Genomic DNA, 22,050 nt, shown 5'->3' with positions numbered 1-22,050 from the left:
ATAGAAGGTCTACCACAGGGTTCTGTATTTTTCTTGGCTCTAACCTGATTTCATGGTGCGCCAAGAAGCAACCCACTATTGCCAGATCATCTACTGAAGCTGAGTATCGAGCACTAGCCATTACAACAACAGAACTCATTTGGCTCCGACGACTTCTTCAAGAACTAGCCATTCCAGTCTCCTCCCCCACGACCCTTCTCTGCGACAACATATCTGCTATGATGCTAGCTTCCAATCCAGTATTTCATGCCAGAATCAAACATATTGAGGTCGATTATCACTTCATCCAGGAAAAGATTCAGTCTCATGAAGTTCAACTTGCACATGTCTCTTCCCTGGATCAATTGGCTGATATCTTCACTAAACCTCTCTCGGTCCAAAGGCATGCTCACATCAGCTCCAAGCTTCACATCAACCCCAATGCTCAACTTGCCGGGGGGGTATTAACAAACAACAGATGAATTACCTCTGTCCACTGAACAGGGCACCTGTAACAGCTCTGCAGCTGAAACGTCTCAGCTCAAACGGGAACAACATGAAATGTTTCAGCTGAAGACGTTTCCTTACCAGAATTCCGTTACACTAGAATCAGTTCAGATCTGATTCTCCAAACGATTCTCTAACAACTTTTTTCCCATTTTATCCTCCTTCACACCCTATATAAGCAGGGACAATGTACCCTACGATTGCAAGAAAAATGATATGATCAATTTTACTTCTTTCTCTTACCTTTTCCTTACTCTGTCTCTGATTCTTCTTCTTTTCAGCACCAAGTGAGGTTCAAATTTGCAATCCTTTGTTAAGACCACCACCAAGATACTCCTAGGGTCCCCCACCCTAAAACTAACCATCATCAGTTGCCTGTTGGGAAAGGAAAACATGCTTACAAGGTTTTTAGGGGGCATGACAATGACTATTGAGCTCAACCAAGCCAATAGTATATTGGTTGACACTCAAATGGTCCCCATTCTGCTGGCTCACAAGGCCCTACTTGCAATGAATGACTCATGTCCTAATTCCATCAATCTGGTTCACTTGTTGGACAGATGGGTCATTAGCAAAAAAGAAGAAGCCCCACATCTTTTATTCCCCCTCCCCCTTGGCTCCCAAAGGAAATAGGTTAGAATATTTTGTTTCTTTGTGTATATCAAGCTTTGATGTGTTTGTTGTCGATCAATTGGTGGGGAAAGGGAGACGGGGAGGACGGAAAAGACCCGGCGGGGGCGTGGTGGTGACGGGTGAGAGAGCCCAAGAGGGGTCATGCAGCTGTCATTCGATATCCAAACCCCTCATCCAGCGAGGAGACCCCTTGCACCTGCCGGATCTCCATCCCAGCCTTGCTAGATTCCTCAACTGCCTCTCTATTTCTCTCTCTCCTCTCCTCCTCGATCTCTTGTTCTCTCCCACAAGCCTTGAAGCCAGGTCATGGAAGGTGGAGAGGCCACCAAAGAAGAGGAAGAGAAGAAGAACCCCAAGAAGAGAAGAAAGGTCACTCGGCTCACCAACTAGCTATCTACCTCTCCTTGTGTCCCTTTACAGAGAGATATATATTTAGAGAGAGAAAGAGAGAGGGTTGTTAGCTTGCTATAGATATATATTACTGTCGGTGTCCATGGCTTCTTCTAGTCCATCTAGTTATAGATCGAGGTTTGGGGACACGACTTTAACCAAGGTCTTTGTGGGAGGCTTGGCATGGGAGACCCCAACCGAAGAGCTGCGCCGATACTTCCAGCAGTTTGGCGAGATCCTCGAGGCCGTCATCATAACCGACAAGAACACCGGGAGATCCAAAGGCTATGGCTTCGTGAGCTCTCTCTCTCTCTCTCTCCCTCTCCCTCCTCACCAATTTCATCAGGATCTATCAACAGTACTGCTATGCATCACTTCTTCATATATTTTCTTTTTTTCTCATGATGGAAGAGAACAAAAACTATAGAGTTACCTCCATCTCCTCTTGGAATCTCCAATATTAAGAATCTCCTTCTTAATCCATCTTATGGATTTTTTTTCCTTTATTCATGAAGGAAACATCTATGGATCGATAAGTACTTAGAGTAAATGAGAAAAACATCTATTCTTAGGACTGAAACTTGGTTTGATGGCTCTAAATGGAGGAGACAAGAATGGGAAGGGTGGAATAAATGGACTGTCATTTTGGTCAGTTTATTGTTTTTGGTCGATCTGTTTGCAGTAGTGGTTTTCTGCTAACATTGCGAAGGCCACGTATGGCAATGGGCAGGTGACGTTCCGTGACCCGGATTCGGCCAGGCTTTCTGTGGCGGACCCCAACCCGGTCATCGACGGCCGGCGAGCCAACTGCAACATCGCTTCCCTGGGCCGTCCTCGCCCTTCCCCTCCTCGAGGTACTCTGCCCTAAAAAATATGTGCACATATATTGATCACAAATTTATTTTATTACAGTAGGACATTGATATCATGATATATATATATAAATATATGTGATATATGATAAGCGTGTCATTCTAGCCTACTGCTTCTTCTCATCTCAAAGAGAGGCCATTGGTCATGGGGGATGAGACACTGGTGGGGTCCAACACCTACCTAAAAGTAGGGCTGCCAGCCCGCAGGATCAAGACCCACTAGGTGGGACAGTGGGGTGAGCTAGCAAGGCATTGGCTTGTCGAGTTGGACTCATTTGGCCACATGAGGTTGAGCCAAGCTGGGGTGGTGGTCGACTAGGTGTGGATGTTAACTATATCATTATAATGTAGTTTTAGGCATTGATAATGTCACCAATTTTTAGTGCTGATCTGTTTCTTTAGCCAGCTCATGATGATTATCTTAATGGATAAGATTAACTATTTAACAAAATATTGGAAGTTGCCTTTGTAGGTCAAAGAAAGTGGATTACAACGAAAGAAGTGTGTCATTTTAGTTCTCCATTATACTATTATAATTGTTAATTTAGATATGGTTATAAGATTATGGTTTTAACTATGTATATGGTAGTTTACCTTTTACTTGATAATGACTATTTGCTTAATATTTAAAGATTTGTTTTTATTTCTACTAGGCCGGTATTAGTTGTCATTGGTTTGCATGCTTCGTGCTCAAGTAAGCCAATTTTGTATGAGCTGAGCTAAGTCAAAACTTGGAGCCTAGGAAACCAGAAGGAGCCGCCAAACAAGAAGACGACAACCTAATGAGCCAGGCTTGAGCCGAGCTTGATTGAGCCGAAGTCCAGCTCAACTCCAATAGTTAGACGATGATAGCGTCTAGCACTAATCATTTTTTCTTTTTTTTTTTTCAGCTGGATGCGAAACTTTATATATTTATTATTTATTAGGTTTTCTCTAAGTTGGTTTTTGAATTCCTGAAAATTTGTTATGTGTGCAGGGAGGACTCAAGTTGGGAGCCTTTCTCAGGGCCCACCTCAGGTTGTGGGCCCATCATATAGCAGAGTGCCAGCCCAAATGCCCCCTCCACCACCAGCCCTCTATCCTGCTCATTTTGGGTGAGTACTCCTGTCTGCTGCAACTGATCTCTACTTCAATGAATGGGTCCCATCCATATTTGTGTATGGGAAACAGGGAAAGCCCATTAAATGAATTGGTGGGAGCTATGCCACAGCATTCAATCCAATGGTCCCCCTTCCCCCTTGCACAGCTCCATCATGGACATGGAGAACCCAAAATGAATGGCTCCTGCTCCAAAGCCTAGATTCCAATTTGGCTGCTTGCCTCAGATGCATTCGATGCCTGTCATGCATCCAGAGGGCCCACATTAGCTCAACTGAATCCGGGGAATCCTGGCTGTTCATTTAGGTCAGTTTCTTTTAGGCTGATCAATCCAGTCTGGGCCGGATCAAATAATCTAATGTGATCTTATATGGTGCATCCATGGAGTCCCATTGTGGATGAATGGAGCTTCATAATTACACACACACACACAGGTTTCTTGTTTCTCATCTAATTTTGAGGCCAATTGATTGGAATGGAATGGATCCATCCATTTTGGGCCATGAAGGACTAAAAAGCTGGCTTCAGTGCTTGCATCTGTTCTTATGCATTGTTTCTGCTTCCTTTGCAGGTATCTGACCTACCCAACTGATTACGGATACCAACAAGTTGGTGCCTTTTTCTTATTTTAATTGAAAAAAGTGTTGTCCTTTGGTCCAAATTTGACTCTCATATTCCCATTAGGACTGCTGAATTAATGAACAAATCACATTCATAACTGCTCTAAACGAGGACCAGGCCCTCCAAGATTCTGACTAGAGAAGGGCCCCCCTCCTTGGGAATGGGGTTCTTCACTAAATGCATCCGCAGTCCATAGCACAGTCTCACATGAAATTGCCAACTTATTACGTTGGTCGAGTTTCTCGGTCATATTAAATACTTAGGCTTTCTGGGGGTTGTAAGGTCAGAGGTATTCGGATAGGTCTACCCTGCCCCCTGCCATATAGCCCATGACTCGTCGGCATCTTCTGACCTCCAAAGTCCTAACCTCCCCCCCCCCCCCAATGCGCCAAAATAAATAAAATAAAATAATCTTCTAAATATTAAATTTTATATAAATATTATTTATATATATATATATATATATATATATATATTCATAAAGTACATATTTTGCTATTCTATTTTTATTTTTATCCTTGCATATATATATCCATGCCATCTAACATTGTTAAAATATTAATGGTTTCAAATTTAGAGAATAAAAAAATAATTTCAAAATTCTATTTTATTTTTAATTAAAATAGATATAGTTTTTAATTAATAATATTAGAAGAATCGCTATATTAGGGATATTTGTACAAAAATAGTATTTTATGAAGATAAAGGAAATAAATATAAATTTTAATAGAGTATTTACGCAAATCTGACTTTTTAGAAGAATATTCAGACAAAAAAATCTCTCCCAAAGAAAATAGAGGAGCTAATGAGGACTACTAGAAATTTTTTTTTTTTTGAGTGACCTTGATTCGGCTACTTGCACAGCCATATGGTATACTTAATGTGGAAAATAATTTTGTCTATTTAAAAGAGTTGTTTATTAGTTCAGCATTTTTTTTTTTATTCTCTATATTTTCATGAAGTTATGTTAATTGTTAAGAGATTTTTTTTTCCGTAACTGAAAATTTTCAATCATATTGCAGTTACCTAATCATTCTTTTTTTTTTTCCTTCTTTCTTTCTTGAACATCTTTGTCTTTGTATTTCCAACATGGATAAAAGAATCATTCTATTATTAATATGCAAGTAAGCAATTCTTTGATTACAATGGCTAGTCTATAACAAGACATAGATATTAAATGTTAATTACCTAGAAATATAATCTTCATCAATGAACAAGGAAAGTCAATATTTGGATCAAAGTTAGCTGTCCCTTATTATTTATGTATTGTTTTATATAATTTTGATTACCTTATGTTGGATGGATTGGTTTTTTTGTAAAATGTGTGAGCAGGCTATATACAATTCTCAAATGATGCCACATTACTACCATCAGATGTATGGTTCTTCATCATCGACTATTAGCCCACCATATCATTATCCTCACATGGGGTACACTGTGCCAACTTCAAGGGCAACACTGCAAAATCCATGCCCACCATACATGCAATATCCTACGGTCCACATGGAGGGATCTATCTCTCCCTCATCCTCACAGCCTTCTACCTTTCAGCTACAGCCCCCTCCACATGTAAGGCAACCACCAAACACAATAGGTAACTTCTAAACCTTTTACTTTCTGTATTTATGTTTGTACATTTCAATATTTTCACTCAAGGTTTCATTGGTGCTTATAAATTTTCTACCAGTGGGCATAGAAAGGAGGTATAGATGTCAAGGAGTTAGATTGGCTTAAATTCTTAGAAGGCATGCTTGGGCTTGAATTTTTGGCTAGAGGGTGAAAAATGTGTCACAAATTAGCCTATTTATGAAATTATAAAAAGTCTAGATTAGAAGGCATCAATTGAATTATGTAGGATAGACCTAAAAGCATTTTCAAGATAATCTCCTTTATAACATTTAGCATATTTTAAATTAAGCATAGGTTCATAAAGCTTGTTTTTTTGACACCTTTGAGGTGAGATAGCATAATATATAATTTAGGATCTTAATGAACAAATCATATCTTGTATTAAATTTTTTATCTTTTGAACTATATTTTGTAATTTTAAGTTTCTGATGAAATGCATATTTATTAGCTTGAAATTTAAGACTTTTACAATTGTACTTTAGAAAGAATGGAAAGGCTAAAATAAAACAAATGGACCTTATATAAGAGTCAGGGGGAGATATATGCTAAATAAATTTGAACTGATTATAGCACTTGAATTTAGGAATCTATTTATGCATAAGAGGTAAGTTCTTATATCCAGATATTCTTACCATCTAATGTTAAATCAAATGTTTAACGAACTTATATGGTGGTTTTCGTTAATTCAAGCTATATAGCTTTTGCCTATTTCTAATTATATAGATTTAAAGTCCAAAGATTGACATCCATTAGTTGAAATTAATTGGCAAATGAATGCCATATTCCATATGAAAGAAAGGTTAGATGCCAATAAACATGTCTGAGTTTGTTATATGTTATTATTAGTGTAGCTTGCCTATCTTTTGACCATTTATCTTTTATCTTTAGATTATATAAAATACTATATTTTTTGATATTTATAAGTGTTTGAAAGTAAAGATGCTAATATATGTGCCTCCATGTATATGTGCATATTTTGGTAAGAAAACAATTAGTTGTATATAAGAAGTAGCTTTAAGTTCTCCAATAGATGATATTTTCTAATAATATGAAAATACTAGAACCCTAGAGGTTTCATGAGAGTTGATGCTTGCCATTTAATTACCCTATGGATTTAGATTTTCTATATTATTATACATATTCAATATCATTTAGATTTAAAACTTTATACTTATTTCACAAACTTACTAATTAGATTATGTTCTTGCAAATTGGATAGCTAGTTAAGTCATGTTTTATGTATGTTTAAAATTTACTATGTTAGTTATAGTTCTTTGTTGCATTTCTTTTTCTTTATGATTAATTATTTTATAAGATTATGATTGTCAATTTTAAGCAATGATAGTCTAAAATCTCTAAAATTTGAAATTCTTGTCAATTTTAACACTAACCAGATCTAACAAAACTAATTAAACTATAATATATATATATAGACACATATGCACATTCTAGTTCTACAACCTTTTTATTAGTTATCATTTCTCTAATATCTAAATGGGTGTCCTAGTGCATGAGGCTCCCCTTACTGCAGGATTTAGGGAGGTTATATATATATATATATATATATATATATATATATATATATATATATATATATATATATACAACCTTAACCCTATATGCTAAGAGATTATCTGTGTATTTTGAACTTGTCACACCCAAGTTAGATTGGGCAACCTTATCATTGCACCAAGGTCATTTAATAGGATATGGATTTTATATTTTATATTTCTTTGCATATGATGATCTAAATATAAGGATGTGCTCAGCTAGTAATAATAACTCTAATGAATAGCTGCTGATGCCATTGCAATCATAATAAATCTGCTGCTTCATATTTTTTCCAATCATTATATTCTATAATCTGTTATAATCTGCAATAACTTGATGATGTTCTATAATATTAGCGCATTTTGATTTTATTTTTGTTAATTTATTTATGTTGTACAACATTTCATAAGATAGACATTGTCTTTTAATCTTTATCTTAAGTAGATAAACAAATATTGTTCTTGATTGAATTTATAATGGCAAACATTTGTTATATTTTAAATATTTCATATGGTGAATACTTCAGATTCACAAGCTTCTCAACAACCAACAACGACTATCGCAACTACCGAGGGTGCCAATGCTTGAAGGAGAAATTTTGCGTCTTTCTAGTGCCATCTTGCTCGTTATCAGATCCGGATATTATGGAAAGTAATGGAAGGATAGAATCTTGACAAGTGCAATTAGTCCTAAAGGTTGAAATTTATTCTTTTCATGTGATGGAAAAAGATTCTTGTGGAGGGCAACTAAATCAACAATGAACTATTACAAGACTTGGGATGGGCACTAATTGGCTCAATACTATCTTTTTCCTTTTTAAAAAAATTCTTTTTGTTTTTTCATGACATGTACTTAATCTATCGGATATATTGGACATTTATGATTTTTCAAAAATTTTGAAGTTTATCAGAATCACAATTTGTAAGAAAACATGGTGCAATGATTGGATTTGTGTTATCATCAGACAAAAGGAGACGGAACAGAATATCCTTTTCAGTAGATGGTAAAGTGAAACAAGCTAGATGATGCAAGATAACACTCCTTTCAAGCTCACCAATTGATAATTATTGTATATTCACTTTGATTAGAAGATATGAGCACATGTACAATGATTAACTGCTAAATTTTAAATTTATTGTTAAAATTAACTCCTAGCATTTGGTACACATTATACTTCACTCTATTAAAAATTGTTGCCTGTTCGGTGGATAAATTGGTAAATAATCCTATGATAAAGAAACTAGATGGAAATTTATTCATTAGTTGTGAGGGCCCATGCGAGCGTGTGTTTAGTTCTACATCGGTTATTCGCTGGGTAGATCTTGGGTTCTTATACAGATTCAAGGATCCAAATATTATCTTCTGGCTAGTCATTTTGGGTGAGGTTCTGGGTTGTTACATTAGTAAATCTATTTTTTCTGTGGCAAATATTATAAACAGGAATCATTTGGACTAGATTTCCTAACATTGATGAACAACTCAAACGGAAATGACAGTTAAATCAAAGGTCTGATGTTGATTTGCCCAAATTCATCTTGCCCCATAGAGATGATTAAAAGTTATTTTGGTTTGCATGAGATCCTCAAACCTTTTCTCCTCTCTTCTATAATTTTTTTCTAATCTCAATAAAAGCCGGGTGGCAATCTCTGCCTTCTTTTCATTCAAACAGTAAAAACAAAGAAAAAAGAAAGATATATCCTCATTGCTAACTATATAATATATTTCTTTTGTCATTGCAAGTGCAAATAGTTTTGCAAGTCAAATATACACGACTAAAAAGTTTTCTATTCCTATAAAACATGTAATTAGGACTCACCATGCAATGAACATTTATTTAGGTGCCTGCAGATGATCATTCTTAACATTTCAGTTATTCGTTGGAAACCCACACCAGATGATCCCTATAAAGTGAACATCAATGGTGCCCTATTTGAGAAGAAGGCGTGTGCTGGTTTGACAATTATTATCGGACATCAATCAAGCAATTAGATGCTAAAATTAGGATCGTAAAATTCCTAAAAATGGAGTTTAATCTTTCTCTGTTGGGCAACAATAACAGACATAAATGATTAGAAGAAGATTTGGAAAGTATGGCATTTCCTATGAGGAGGAAATAAGGTCGAACATCTTTTTATTTAGTTAACAATGTCTCTATTTTGTTGAAGGATGGACCCCCTTTCATCTTGAATCAATTATTGGAAGACATTGTAATTGCCGCTATGACTCGACAACATCATCATTTTCTATCAACAGAAAAGTTTTATGAGAAACACTAGAAATATAAATGTAAAATTTATACTATATAAACTATTTGCTATGAGTTTGGTTCGCATCAGGTAGTATCCATGAAAGTCAAATCCATACTCTGATGGATATACATTTGGGATGAATATAGGTTTGAGTAAATTTTTGGTAGGACTTGACTTGTATAATGAAAATTTGACGGGTCGATCTTTTGATGCATGCCCGATTTATAGACTTGCAAATCCAGATTGGATATAGGTCATGTCCAACTAGGATAAGGATTTGAGGGTCATAGTGAGAATCCTAGGACTTAAATTTCAGTCATCAAATGGCCATATAAGATTGTTAGAAATGTCATGATGTTAGATTCCAAACTATAAATAAGATTGTCTAGAATCATTTGATTGGTATTGATCAACTCTTGATTAACTGGATGACAAAATCAAGCTCAGTGCCACATAATTTGAACTAGAATTAGAGAATGGACTATCCCTAAATGTGCAGAGTGATGCAAGGAGTATCAGAGGATTGGATGGCATTTATGCATCATCCATTCAATATCCTTATCAGATCCTCCTGTTCCAATGCCATGAGATGACTCAGATGATTTGGGCTATCTGATAACTTAAGGTTGCAGTTATAGAGCAATTAGATGCTTTTAGGTGAGTGAAGTTGTTGCAATTAATTTCTCAAAAAAAAAAAGATGCTGCAATTAAAGCACAAGGAATTATTCTACTTTTTGTTTTCTTGCAAAGCCCAATAATCTTGATCATGAGCTGTCTTTTACGAGAGCACTCCTACAAACTTACTTTGACATGGACAATCCTCTAATTTAGGGTTTTTTTTCCCCTGCTATTCTGGACTGCGTTAAAGTATGCTCCATAATTTTAATATTTTTAAACATTGCCTCATTAACCCAGAAAAGTTCTAGCTTGAAACTTCTCATCTTTTCCTTTACTTTCTTAATCCGAAAATATTGAAATCTTTTATCATACAAGGATGAGTCTTAGGAAGAACATTCAGCTTTGTTTTCATAAGCGAGTTGGTACTACCAAAGGTTTGAAAACATTTGAAAGCAAATAAGGGTGGCAAACATGCCACAAGGTTCTATCATGACAATTCCATTGCTAACGACTCTTCTTCTATCTTTAAAGAAGTCCTTCATAGACTTGGTTTTCACTGTTCTTGGGGAAAGAAATGGGCAAGCCCTTCTCTTCTTCTCTCTTCTTTTCTTTACACTTCTGTTTTTGAATGACAGTAGGCGCCATCAAATGGAATTCTGGGTCCAGCCCTCGGGAAACAACACCATTAAGATTCAAACCTAGAACCTCCTCCCATAGGAGGGTTGCAACCATGGAGCCATATTGAAATAGGCTTTATTGTGCAGTCTACAGATAAATGGAACAAAGGAGGTGTAACAACAGAGAAATGGTTTATGTAAACAAGGGGAAGGAACATTATATTGAATACCAATATTTGAGATATACAAATAAGATCTGAGCTATCACCCTATTTAGGACTAAGCAGACATTATGCATCATATTTAACCAACATTAATCTACATGCCTTATTTCATCCAGAGCCATCTTTTTTTATCACAAGGTATGAACCAGCAAAGTAGGGAGCGAACAGGTTATGGAAATCAGGCAAAACAAGCTACTACTATTCATTCTAATATTTTCAAAATGAATAATAGAGATCAACTTCAGGTACATTATCAAAATGTCAGCTGGAGGACTAGTTATTTTAGTGCTAGTGAAACCCGGCAATGCAGGCACGGTGCAGGGCACTTCACTCCTAAACTACCCGTACCATGTTTCTTTAGGATTGCCTGTGATCGCTGTTCGTTCTTCCATCATTATTCTTCTTCTTTTTTCTCCTTTAAGACGGAAATATGATCCAGGGAAGACCAGGGATCTTCCAACTGATACAGGATTTGCATGAGTTTGGTTAGATCCATGCTGTATTGAGTTTCTTTGACGTCAAGCTAAGTGGATAGTTTTTTTTTTTGGGTTATTTAGTAATATATTGAGTTTTCTATTATTGAGCTAAGTGAAATAATATATTTGGTTGTTTGGTTTGAGTTCAAATTGTAGAAGGAAACTTGTCGTGTCTGGATTATTAAGACTTGTGCCTAGGATCAACTCTGTTAGCTAAGACATTTGAATGAATATGAGACTTCCAAAGGCTTAAGATTTCCTAGTGAAAGTCTACCAATGTCATAGAGCAAGTCCTGTGTCTAGTCTTTCATCAGGATTCCATAATATTATCTAAGGATTCAATAGTCGTAGTCTTGAGGGAAGATGGTGGTTTTATCCTTTCCTTCTGACACACCGTGTCATTCCCTTTCAATCATGAAATCTACTCTTTTCATCCCGAAAAAATCTTTAAGTGCTAACTTGTGCTTCATTTGCGATCTGCTCACGAAATGGGTCTCTACAGAGCGAGTTTGACTATCCTATTGCTCCAATCCCTGCAGTTATTGGTAAAATGCAATAAATCAAAGTCTTTGGTTGTCTTTACTTAAAAACAAGAGGTTTGGAAGTCCAAAATTTTGTGAAGTGATTTAATTTTTATTCCCTTTCATAGATCTTACAACTAAAGTTAAAAGGAAAATTAAAGAAAAAAAACAAAGAAAGAAAAGGTTGGTATTCTGTTGACAGGTGATTGGAAGAAAGGCACAGACTGCAAAATGGCTCTCCTTTCTTGGTTTTATTTCTCTTCTAGTTTTCTGTTTCTGCCTGTTGATTTTCTAAGTAATCATACTCTCACTATTGCACAGCAAAATACTGCACATGTATATAAGCATTTTTTAGATTTTTCTCCAAAAACATGCACCACCAAGATTCGTAGTCCTTACAAGTAATGCCTGCATAGTATTGATACACGCATAAAGATCAGTAAGTATTCTACTGAAGCATGATATTCACTTCCACATAGAACATGCTTGCTGTTTTCTTATCTTCGCGATCATGAACCTTTTAACATATTTTGCTCCTATGTTTTGAGTGACAAAGTCAAATCATCAAATTCTAAGCTGCAATCTTCTCAGGATTCAAGTCTATAATTAATCTCTCCATGTTTGCATAAGAAGATCCACCTTGTGAAGTTGCTTGCTTTGCCATCTCTTTCCACTTCATGACACTTTTCCTCACTTCCTGCCCTCTATCTCCTTCCATCAATTCCTTTATCAGGCCCTTAACTTGCTCTCTCTTCACCTCTTGGTCGATCTCCATGCCTATTCCCCATTCCTTACAGGCATATCTACAATTAGTATATTGTTCTGCGAAGCTTGGCCAGCAGATCATCGGCACACCGCTGCAAACACTCTCCAGTGTTGAATTCCAGCCGCTATGCGTCAGAAAGCCTCCAATAGAAGAGTGAGAGAGCACTTCTTCTTGCGAGCACCAACTGGCGAGGAGACTCCGCCCCTTAATTTCCGTCATGAATTCCTCAGGCAATGCAGCCAGCCCACCCGCAACAAGATCAGGCCTGATGATCCACAAGAAAGGATGCTTGCTTTCTGCGAGGCCCCAAGCAAACTCTACCAGCTGCTGGGTTGTCATCACTGTGAGGCTTCCAAAATTCACATAGATAACTGAAGAATCTCTCTGGGTATTCAGCCATTCCATACAGCTAGAATCTTCCTTCCAAAGGCTCAAGCATATTGGATTCCTCTGCTTCTCTGTCAAACGATTGAGGAGTGCAGGCAAAGGGCCTAATGCGTACATCTGAGGGAACATATGTTTCATGGCACGCAAGACATCGCACTCCATGTGATCAAAGGTATTGAGGATTAATCCCCAGGCCCTGAGAGCATTACTCGCCGTTTCCTTCTCAAAGTTGAGAAACATGTCATCACGATCAACTGTTCTAACAAAACTAGAAATATCTCCAAGGCGTATACCTTTCATTCCAGGAATCCAATCTATAATTGTATCAAGGTATCCATTTGTGATGCAGCTCTTATCTGCACCAATACAAGAGGGCCAATTAGGCCATGGCGTTGGTAACGTATAGAATGAAGTGCTGAAGGTGAGGTGGGTTACCTTTGAGTGGTATATATCCTCTCTGAACGAGCTCGCCCAAGTGAAGGGCGCCCATGAAACCGCAAGCGCTCATAGTGCAGAACACCAACGCAGGAATGCCCAGCTGTTCGGCAACATCTAGAGAAAAAGTCATGAGCCAGTTGAATATGATGCAGGTGATGGGGGGCGTGCGAGAGGAGTTATTGAGCTCTGATAGGAGTTCTCTAAGGGGAGCAACACTGTTTATTTTTGTTGAGAGGTAGAATTTCGTACTATATTCGGGGCTCCCTCGATCAGAGGGGGAGAGACCATCAGGGATGGTTTCAAGTCGGAAATCACTGGGGCCCCTGAGAACATCTGGTGCTGCAGACTTCAGCATACAATGGTAGCTGAACTCGGTGTTGATGAAGGTGATGTGGAAGCCTTTGAAATGGAGAACCTTGGCTAGCTGCAGCATGGGGTTTATGTGGCCTGGGCTGGGAAAAGGGATCATGACAGCATGGGGCTTCTCCATTTGGGGAAGGTGCTTGGTGGTTGAATCGGGAAGTGCTTCCTGTTACAGAGTTTATGAGTGGAAGGTGGTCGCCATTGAATATGTCTACTTTAATACCCTATCTCTTGTTCTCGGGAAGAACGAGATAAAAATGTGACCTCAGATTTTTTTTATTTTTTTATTTTTTTAAGTTTACAAGGTACAAGAAAACAGTTTAGCTGACGTAGGTAAAATATTTCAGTTCTAGTCTAATTGGTTGGCCAGCACATGAGTCTGGCATTAAGTTTGACCTCATTGTTTTTGTTTTCTAGTGAGAAATCAGCTCTTTGGAATCCTAAAACCGATAATGGTCGTGATACCTTTTATGCGTCATCTTTTACTCTTTTATATGTGAGGGAGGCTGAGAATTAACTCCTACCTTTCACTACTATTCACATCAGACTATAGTGACTATAGCACATGACATGTAAAAAGGCATTATACCATATATTTTATGTGGCACCTGCTTTAATCTTGTCTCAGTAGTCCTTAATTGTTGATTACAGAGAGGAACAACTTTCCAAAAGTCAAAAAATACCTTTACAAGTCAATCGAAGTTATCTAATCTTTTGGTGCTTAAACAGCTGTATTTCACTTGTATAGAATCTTTGGACAACACCTTTCAGATATGCACTTGGATAAATTATAGATATCTATACGTCTACGTAACATCTTTCGGCTAGTTTTTATAGAAAGATCTGATTTCTTATACTATACAATGGATCTTTTGACCAACTTTTTATAGTAATTGATTCAGCTAGATTAATCAAATCTTTCAGTTTTTATTGCACAATGATGATTTCATTAAGAATATTAGACATGAGGAGATAAGATACTTGATTGCTGAATTTTAGAAGCGCACACGATCACAAATGCTTGGTGAATAGGTTACCAAGGTGCATGATTCCCCTCTCACAATGCACCATTGCACCAATATAACTAAACTATCAAGTCCTCATTGAAGGGTTTTAGCATGTTATAATGCGCAGCGGAAGGTAGGAATTTTAAAAATTTCTTAATAAAGTTTCTTAACATTAAACCCTTATAAGCCTAGATCATCTTAATAGAAGCAATCAAATAATATAATATAAATGCAGAAATAGAAAAATACCTCTAATGCCAATCCAATGTGCAGAATTTTCACTAGGTGCCTAAATGTTCACCCTCCAACGTTGATCCACACGAAAACTTAATTCAAGTCTTAAGCTCTAAAGACTTTGATCCTTAATGCAGAATTCTTCTAAAAAACTCTAATGGCTTGCTTTCCTTCCTTTCTATTTTTCTTTCACCTTCTAAAATCACTTCTAATCCTTTTGTCCTAAAGAAGACCACTTTTTCTTAGATTAGGACACCCTAGAAGCAATGCTAGAAAGAGACAAAGCCTTGTAAGAAAGAAGGGATGAGGAAGAGAGAATGCGGTGGAGTTGGAATAATGAAACCCATGGAGCGCTAGCCTATTTATAATAGGCGTAGGGATGCATCTTCAAGGGATGCATCCCATCCACACATCCTTTTATGAAAGGGCATCATCTAAAGGGCCATATCAAATAAGAGGAGGCACAAATCAAGTGAGGAGGTGTATCAAATGATATGTCCTTTCATGTGGTGCCATATTTTGACCAAGTCAACATCACATGCCAATCACATGTCCATCATGCCTCACCTCTTGATCTTTCATGATGATGATCCATAATGGTGGGATTAAGATCCAATGGTCAATTATGATAGCCATCCTCTAACCCAATCCAATTAGGTTAAACCAACTCTCCATTATGTCTTCATCCAACGGTAGATTAAGATCTAACGGTTTAGATTGAATGATTTATGAAATCTAATCCAATTAGACTTAAACCAAGCCAATTAGGTGCCAACTCTTAGCTAACCCATATTAGAATATGAACTAATCAAATTAGATCAATTAAGAATCAAATTCGAATCAGATTCGAATCCCATTCGAATCAGATTCGAATCCAATTCGATTCAGGAGCTAAGGGTTTGCAACACCTGCTAGGATGTTTATCTTACAAACATGATCTAATCCAATTAGACCCTTGATAAGTTTTCTTGTGTGTGACCCATTGGGTTCTATACTTAGCCAGCAATAGGTGTGAGTGCGAGTTGACCCAACTTAATTAGAACTCTTCTAATCTATTTAAGTCCAAACTACGCGAACCCGAACTTAATAATTAGAATCCTTTCTAGTTGGTGATTGAATTAAACTCTTTAATTCGATCAAACCTATAAGACAAGATTGACATCTAGCAACGTGTCATGTCTACCCGAAAAATATGGAATTTGATGAAAATACCAAAAATACCCTTCAGTGGCAAGTTACCGTGCAATTCAATCCTTTAATCAAACTGCATCCCGAATATATATATGAGTATGAATATATGTCAAACTCAATTTCATATTCATATCTTTCTCAATCTTTTAATGATAATTCAAATAATGAAACATTAGAAACTCTTTCTAATTTTCATTCTGTTTTGATCAAATGCTTCCTGAATTATCATATGATTAGAATAAATAGGATGCTATTTTCTCTTACTAGAAGTGATTAATTCCTTGTTGACCTACTCATAATCTTCGTATACAATTCATCATATTCAGAAGACCTCGTACCCAACTTATTGTCATGAATGAGTGTAAACCAAAACATGGATTCATGTGCACAAGATACTATGGTGATCTCAGGTCATACGATCAGTTGCACAACTCCCACTAAGAGAATCATCTTTTGACATGTAATTAAGACTTCATAAGATTTCTCTTTCTAAGTCAATTCAGTGAACTCATTTATCTAATGAGCACCCACATCTTTGTATTAGTGTCTCCACATAAGTGATTGTGAGATCAATCACCCTCTGCATCGAGCATACATAAGATGTGCCAGTCTTTCTGGTAAACATTGATCCCCGACTCAATGTACCAATGACTTGGAATATTTAAGATTAGGATTTTAAGATTTTAGGTCTCACTAGTATGATCTCATCATAGCCTCAAAACCATTGCCCTAATCTAAGGAGTTTATCACAAATATAATCAACAGCATATGATAAACACAATACCTTTATTTATATTTAAATGTCATGTACATGATTTGGAGAATCAAAAGAAAATTCTTCGCAATACATATTGCGATTGGCTTGTAGGGCATCTACTTTTTCAATCTCCCACTTGCACTAAAATCGCTCTTATATTTCATCCCTATACAATCGAGGTGGCGATCGAACTGCTGTTGTGGTAGAGCTTTAGTGAACGAGTCTGCTAGGTTGTTCTTTGTGTTTACTCGTTCAATCACTATGTCTTGTCTCTCGACGATCTCTCGAACGAGGTGGAAGCGTCTTAGAATGTGCTTGAATTTGTGATGAGATCTTGGTTCCTTCGCTTGAGCAATAGCTCCAGTATTATCACAATAAACTGGAACTGGTTCAGCAATCTCAGGAACTACTCTTAACTCAGAGATGAACTTCTTCATCCAGACAGTTTCCTTACCGGCTTCACTTACAGCAATGTATTCTGCCTCAGTAGTTGAGTCAGCTACAGTTTGCTGTTTGGAACTCTTCCAGCTCACTACACCACCATTTAGGGTAAAGACATACCCTGAAATGGACTTGCTATCATCTGGGTCTGACGAAAAACTAGAATCAGAAAATTCTTCTAGTTTCAACTCAGATCCTCCATAAACTAGAAAAATATCTTTAGTCCTTCTCAAGTACTTAAGAATATTTTTCACAGCTATCCAATGATCCTCTCCTGGATCAGCCTAAAATCTACTTATTATGCCTAAGGCATAAGCAACATCAGGCCTAGTACATAGCATAGCATACATAATCGATCCTACTGCCGAAGCATAGGGAATAGAATTCATTCTATTTCTCTCTTCAGATGTCTTAGGAGACATCTTCTTAGAAAGACGTATGCCATGACTCATAGGTAAGTAACCTCTTTTACTTCCTTCCATGTTGAATCTTTTCAGCACATGATCTATGTACCTAGACTGGAACAAGTCTACTATCCTTTTAGATCTATCCCTATAGATCTTTATACCAAGTATATAGGATGCTTCTTCCAAGTCTTTCATGGAAAAGCTTTTTTGATAGCCAAGTCTTGACCGATTGTAACATTGGAATATCATTTCCAATGATTAGTATGTCATCTACATACAATATTAAGAAGACAATGGCACTCCCACTAGTCTTCTTGTACACACATGGTTCATCCACATTTTTGATAAAACCAAACTCTTTGACTGTTGTATCAAAACGGATGTTCCAACTCCTCAATGCTTGCTTTAATCCATAAATGGATCTCTTAAGCTTGCATACTTGATTTGCTCTCCCACTTGAGACAAATCTTTCTGGCTGTGTCATGTAAACCTCTTCCTCAAGATAACCATTAAGGAAGGCGGTTTTGACATCCATCTGCCAGATTTCATAATCATAGTATGCAGCTATTGCAAGCAAAATCCGAATAGATTTAAGCATGGCAACTGATGAAAAAGTTTCATCATAGTCAATTCCTTGCTTTTGCCTGAAACCTTTTGCCACCAATCTAATCTTGTAGGTTTCTACTTGGCCATCTGCTCCAATCTTCTTCTTATAGACCCATTTGCAACCTATAGGGTTTACACCTTCTGGTGCATCAACCAAAGTCCATACTTGGTTGGTATACATAGAGTCTATTTCGGATTTCATAGCTTCTAACTATTTGTTAGAGTCATTACTCATGATAGCTTCCAAATAGGTCAGAGGATCATCATTTTCAATGATGTGGGCTTCATCATTCTCAATGATAAACCCATACCTCTTAGGTGCATTTCGCACTCTATTTGAACTTTGGAGAGGAGATATGTGTTATGGTTGTACTTCATCAATGGGTACATCTGGTTGAGGAAAATCTTGTGTTTCCATTTGTAGGTCTTGAACTTCTTCAAGTTCAATTCTCCTATCCTTGTCTTTTTCTAAGATAAACTCTTTCTCTAAAAAAGTTGCATGTCTACCTACAAAAACCTTTTGTTCGGTAGGATGATAGAAGATGTGTCCTATACTATCTTTAGGATAACCTACAAAAATACATTTATCTGATCTAGCACTTAGCTTGTGTCCAAAATTTCTTTTGACATAAGCTTTACAACCCCATATATTAAGATACTTAAGATTAGGCTTCTTTCCTCTCCATATCTCATATGGAGTACTAGATACACATTTTGATGGTACCCTATTTAATACAAGTGCAGCAGTTTCTAGGGCAAAACCCCAGAAGAAAATAGGAAGATCTGTAAAGCACATCATGGACCGTACCATATCTAATAGAGTACGATTTCTCCATTCGGCTACACCATTTAATTGTGGCGTATACGGAGGTGTCCATTTAGAGAGAATGCCTTTTTTTTTAAGATAATTTAAAAAATCACTAGAAAGGTATTCACCTCCTCGATCAGATCGATGGATTTTAATACACTTTTCGGTTTGTTTTTCAACCATATTTTGATACTCTTTAAACTTATCAAAGGCTTCGGATTTATGTTTCATAATATACACATATCCGAACCTTGATAAATCATCAGTGAATGTGATGAAGTAAGAGTATCCACCTTTAGCTGAAGTTGTCATAGGACCACATACATCTGTATGCACAAGTCCTAATAACTCACTTGCCCTTTCTCCATTCATTGGACATGGAGGAATGGAGACTTAGTCATTTTATCCATAAGACAAAATTCACAAGTTCCTATTGATTCATAATCATAAGGATCCAAGAACTCTTCTTTGTACAACTTGTTGATTCTTGATTCGCTTATGTGACCAAGTCGGCAATGCCAAAGAAGGGTGTTATTTACTTCTTCTCTCTTTCTTTTATTGCTTTTATCAATATGAAAGACATTGTCATTAAGTAATAGAACAAAAAAACCATTTTCCATAATGCCATTGCAATAGACTTTATTAGAAAAAGAAATTGAGCAACCATTGCTCTTTACATTAATTTCATATCCTTTCTTTAACAACAAAGGAATGAAAATTACATTCTAATAATTTTGGACATATAATAATAATCTTCTAATTCTAGGAGCTCTTCCGAGGGCAACTCCAAATGGTAGATTCCAACAGCTTTAGCCTGAATAGACTCTCCTCCAGCACCATATAGCTCGAAATCACCTTTCTTCAAACTTCTAATTTTCTGTAGTCTATGCAAAGATTTGCAAATATGAGAACCACAGCCGGTATCCAATACCCATGAATTTAAATTTGAAGAACTTAATGACAAATTGGCATGTAACATAAACATACCTTTTGATGCAACTTTTGCATCCTGCTTTACACTTGCAAGAAAATTTTTACAATTCCTCTTCCAGTGACCTTCCTTGCCGCAATGGAAATAGGTACTTGGTTTGGAGATTTTCTTTCCTTTCTTTTTCTTATTGATGCTTCCTTTAGGGTTCAACCTTTTCTTAGAACCCTTATTGCCTGACTTTTTTCTGAAGGCACCATCTACAAGAAGAATTGGACCCTTCTCTTTCTTGATGTGGCCCTCAGCTATTTTGAGCATGTTTAATAGCTCAGGCAAAGAGGTATTCAGTTTGTTCATATGATAGTTCACAACAAACTGAGAGAATGAATCAGGTAGTGATTGCAGGATCAAATCATGATTGAGCTCGCTGTCCATAGCAAAACCTAACTGACTTAATCTGGTGATCAAGTTTCTAACCATAAGACAATGGTTTTGCACAGATGTCCCTTCATTCATTCTAGCACGGAATATCTTCTTGGATATCTCATATCTAGCAGTCCTGCTTTGCTCTCCATATAGTTCCTTTAAATTAAGAAGTATGGAGAGAGTATCCATGCTATCATGTTGCCTCTGTAGCTCATTGCTCATGGAGGCAAGCATGATACATTTGACAGTCAAACTGTCATTCTTCCACATCTTGTGTATGGCAATCTCTTCTTCAGTAGCATCATCCCCTAGATCTCCAAGATCAGAGGTTTCAAGAATATAGAAAATTTTCTCCTGAGTGAGTACAATCTTAAGATTCCTCAACCAGTCCACATAGTTTGGCCGGTTAACTTGTTGGCATCTAAGATGCCTCTTAGTGATAGTGAAGATGACATTTAATAATTCTACATAAGCAAGAACAAAACTACCATAAGCAGACCAATCATGATGACATATATGCAATTAGACTAGGACTTTATCTAATTGTTTCCTACTATTTTAATCGAATATCATAGCCCTCTCCTATGATAAATGGAAAAACTTAATCTTTCTTAGTAGGGTTAAGATCCTAATTCATCATAAAAGTCTTGTGGTTACACAACAAACCCTTATGAGTTCAAAGGTAGGAAACTCTTTCCAATTACATCTCATGCAATTCTCAACTTTATCTTGTCCTCTTAAAACATTTATAGCCTTGTGGTTGCACAACAAACTATAATGTTTTAGTTAAGTCAAACCCTTCATTTCCTTACAGTCATATTCAAATAATATTGCTCTTGTGGTTGCACAACAAAGCAAATATTAAAATATGCCATAAGCATCTCTATGCACCAAGACAGTATAACATCAGTCCCCATTGCAAGCCTTGTGGTTGTACAACAAACTAGCATTGATCTTGACATAATAATGTTGAGGCATGAAGGAAGGCTATTAATAGTATTATATCAACATTAAGCTTATCCATAATAGACAATCAAACAATTGGCCAGGTAAGCAGGTGGGAGGCTCCCCTTACTCAGAGAGTAAGGTCCTAATTAGAGAACCACCTTTAGTGCTTTCCTTAGACACCAATTAGATTAATTGTTCTAGAATGGATTAGCCCAAAGTTTTTTAATACTATGACTTAATATAATTTTTATTGAGGGCTAACTGGTCTCATGCACATTCTATAATTATAACATACTGAATATGTCTTTGTATATGTTACAACAAATTATATATCTATCTCATAGCATATATATATCAT

At 36.7% G+C, this 22,050-nt stretch overlaps 2 protein-coding genes across 4 annotated transcripts; one reads left to right on the top strand and one right to left on the bottom strand.

Annotated features, from left to right (window-relative positions):
- Window positions 1-1,117: 1,117 nt before the first annotated feature.
- Window positions 1,118-8,210, top strand: LOC103722403 (uncharacterized). 2 transcript variants are annotated; one of them, XM_008812954.5, is made up of 6 exons: window positions 1,118-1,804; window positions 2,240-2,363; window positions 3,358-3,475; window positions 4,051-4,087; window positions 5,433-5,694; window positions 7,807-8,210. In XM_008812954.5, the coding sequence occupies exons 1-6, from the start codon at window positions 1,613-1,615 to the stop codon at window positions 7,866-7,868; spliced, it is 795 nt and encodes a 264-aa protein (XP_008811176.4). In that variant the 5' UTR covers window positions 1,118-1,612; the 3' UTR covers window positions 7,869-8,210. The 2 variants fall into 2 exon arrangements, with proteins under 2 accessions (XP_008811176.4, XP_008811175.4); XM_008812953.5 differs by having other exon boundaries at window positions 1,165-1,804; window positions 2,219-2,363.
- A 4,110-nt stretch (window positions 8,211-12,320) lies between these two features.
- Window positions 12,321-14,158, bottom strand: LOC120105968 (7-deoxyloganetin glucosyltransferase-like). Of its 2 annotated transcripts, XM_039118763.3 has the most exons (3): window positions 13,826-14,158; window positions 13,574-13,690; window positions 12,321-13,494 (listed from the first exon to the last, which is right to left on the bottom strand). In XM_039118763.3, the coding sequence occupies exons 1-3, from the start codon at window positions 14,064-14,066 to the stop codon at window positions 12,557-12,559; spliced, it is 1,296 nt and encodes a 431-aa protein (XP_038974691.3). In that variant the 5' UTR covers window positions 14,067-14,158; the 3' UTR covers window positions 12,321-12,556. The 2 variants fall into 2 exon arrangements, with proteins under 2 accessions (XP_038974691.3, XP_038974690.3); XM_039118762.3 differs by having other exon boundaries at window positions 13,574-14,158.
- Window positions 14,159-22,050: the final 7,892 nt, after the last annotated feature.

Source organism: Phoenix dactylifera, chromosome 7, assembly GCF_051530095.1.
Source record: "Phoenix dactylifera cultivar Ajwa chromosome 7, Ajwa_hap1_PhDact_Kaust_v1.1, whole genome shotgun sequence".
In the NCBI taxonomy this organism is placed as follows: Eukaryota; Viridiplantae; Streptophyta; class Magnoliopsida; order Arecales; family Arecaceae; genus Phoenix; species Phoenix dactylifera.
The sequence above is the reverse complement of the archived record's forward strand: the minus strand, read 5'-3'. Positions and strand labels throughout refer to the sequence as shown.

Excerpts from the sequence above, each read along its gene's own strand:
- LOC103722403 (XM_008812953.5), top strand. The coding sequence starts at position 1,613 with ATGGCTTCTTCTAGTCCATCTAGTTATAGATCGAGGTTTGGGGACACG. Across the intron at positions 2,364-3,357 it reads TCGCCCTTCCCCTCCTCGAG|GGAGGACTCAAGTTGGGAGC; the intron begins GTACTCTGCCCT and ends TTATGTGTGCAG. Across the intron at positions 5,695-7,806 it reads GCAACCACCAAACACAATAG|ATTCACAAGCTTCTCAACAA; the intron begins GTAACTTCTAAA and ends TGAATACTTCAG.
- LOC120105968 (XM_039118762.3), bottom strand. The coding sequence starts at position 14,066 with ATGGAGAAGCCCCATGCTGTCATGATCCCTTTTCCCAGCCCAGGCCAC. Across the intron at positions 13,495-13,573 it reads AGGATATATACCACTCAAAG|ATAAGAGCTGCATCACAAAT; the intron begins GTAACCCACCTC and ends GTATTGGTGCAG.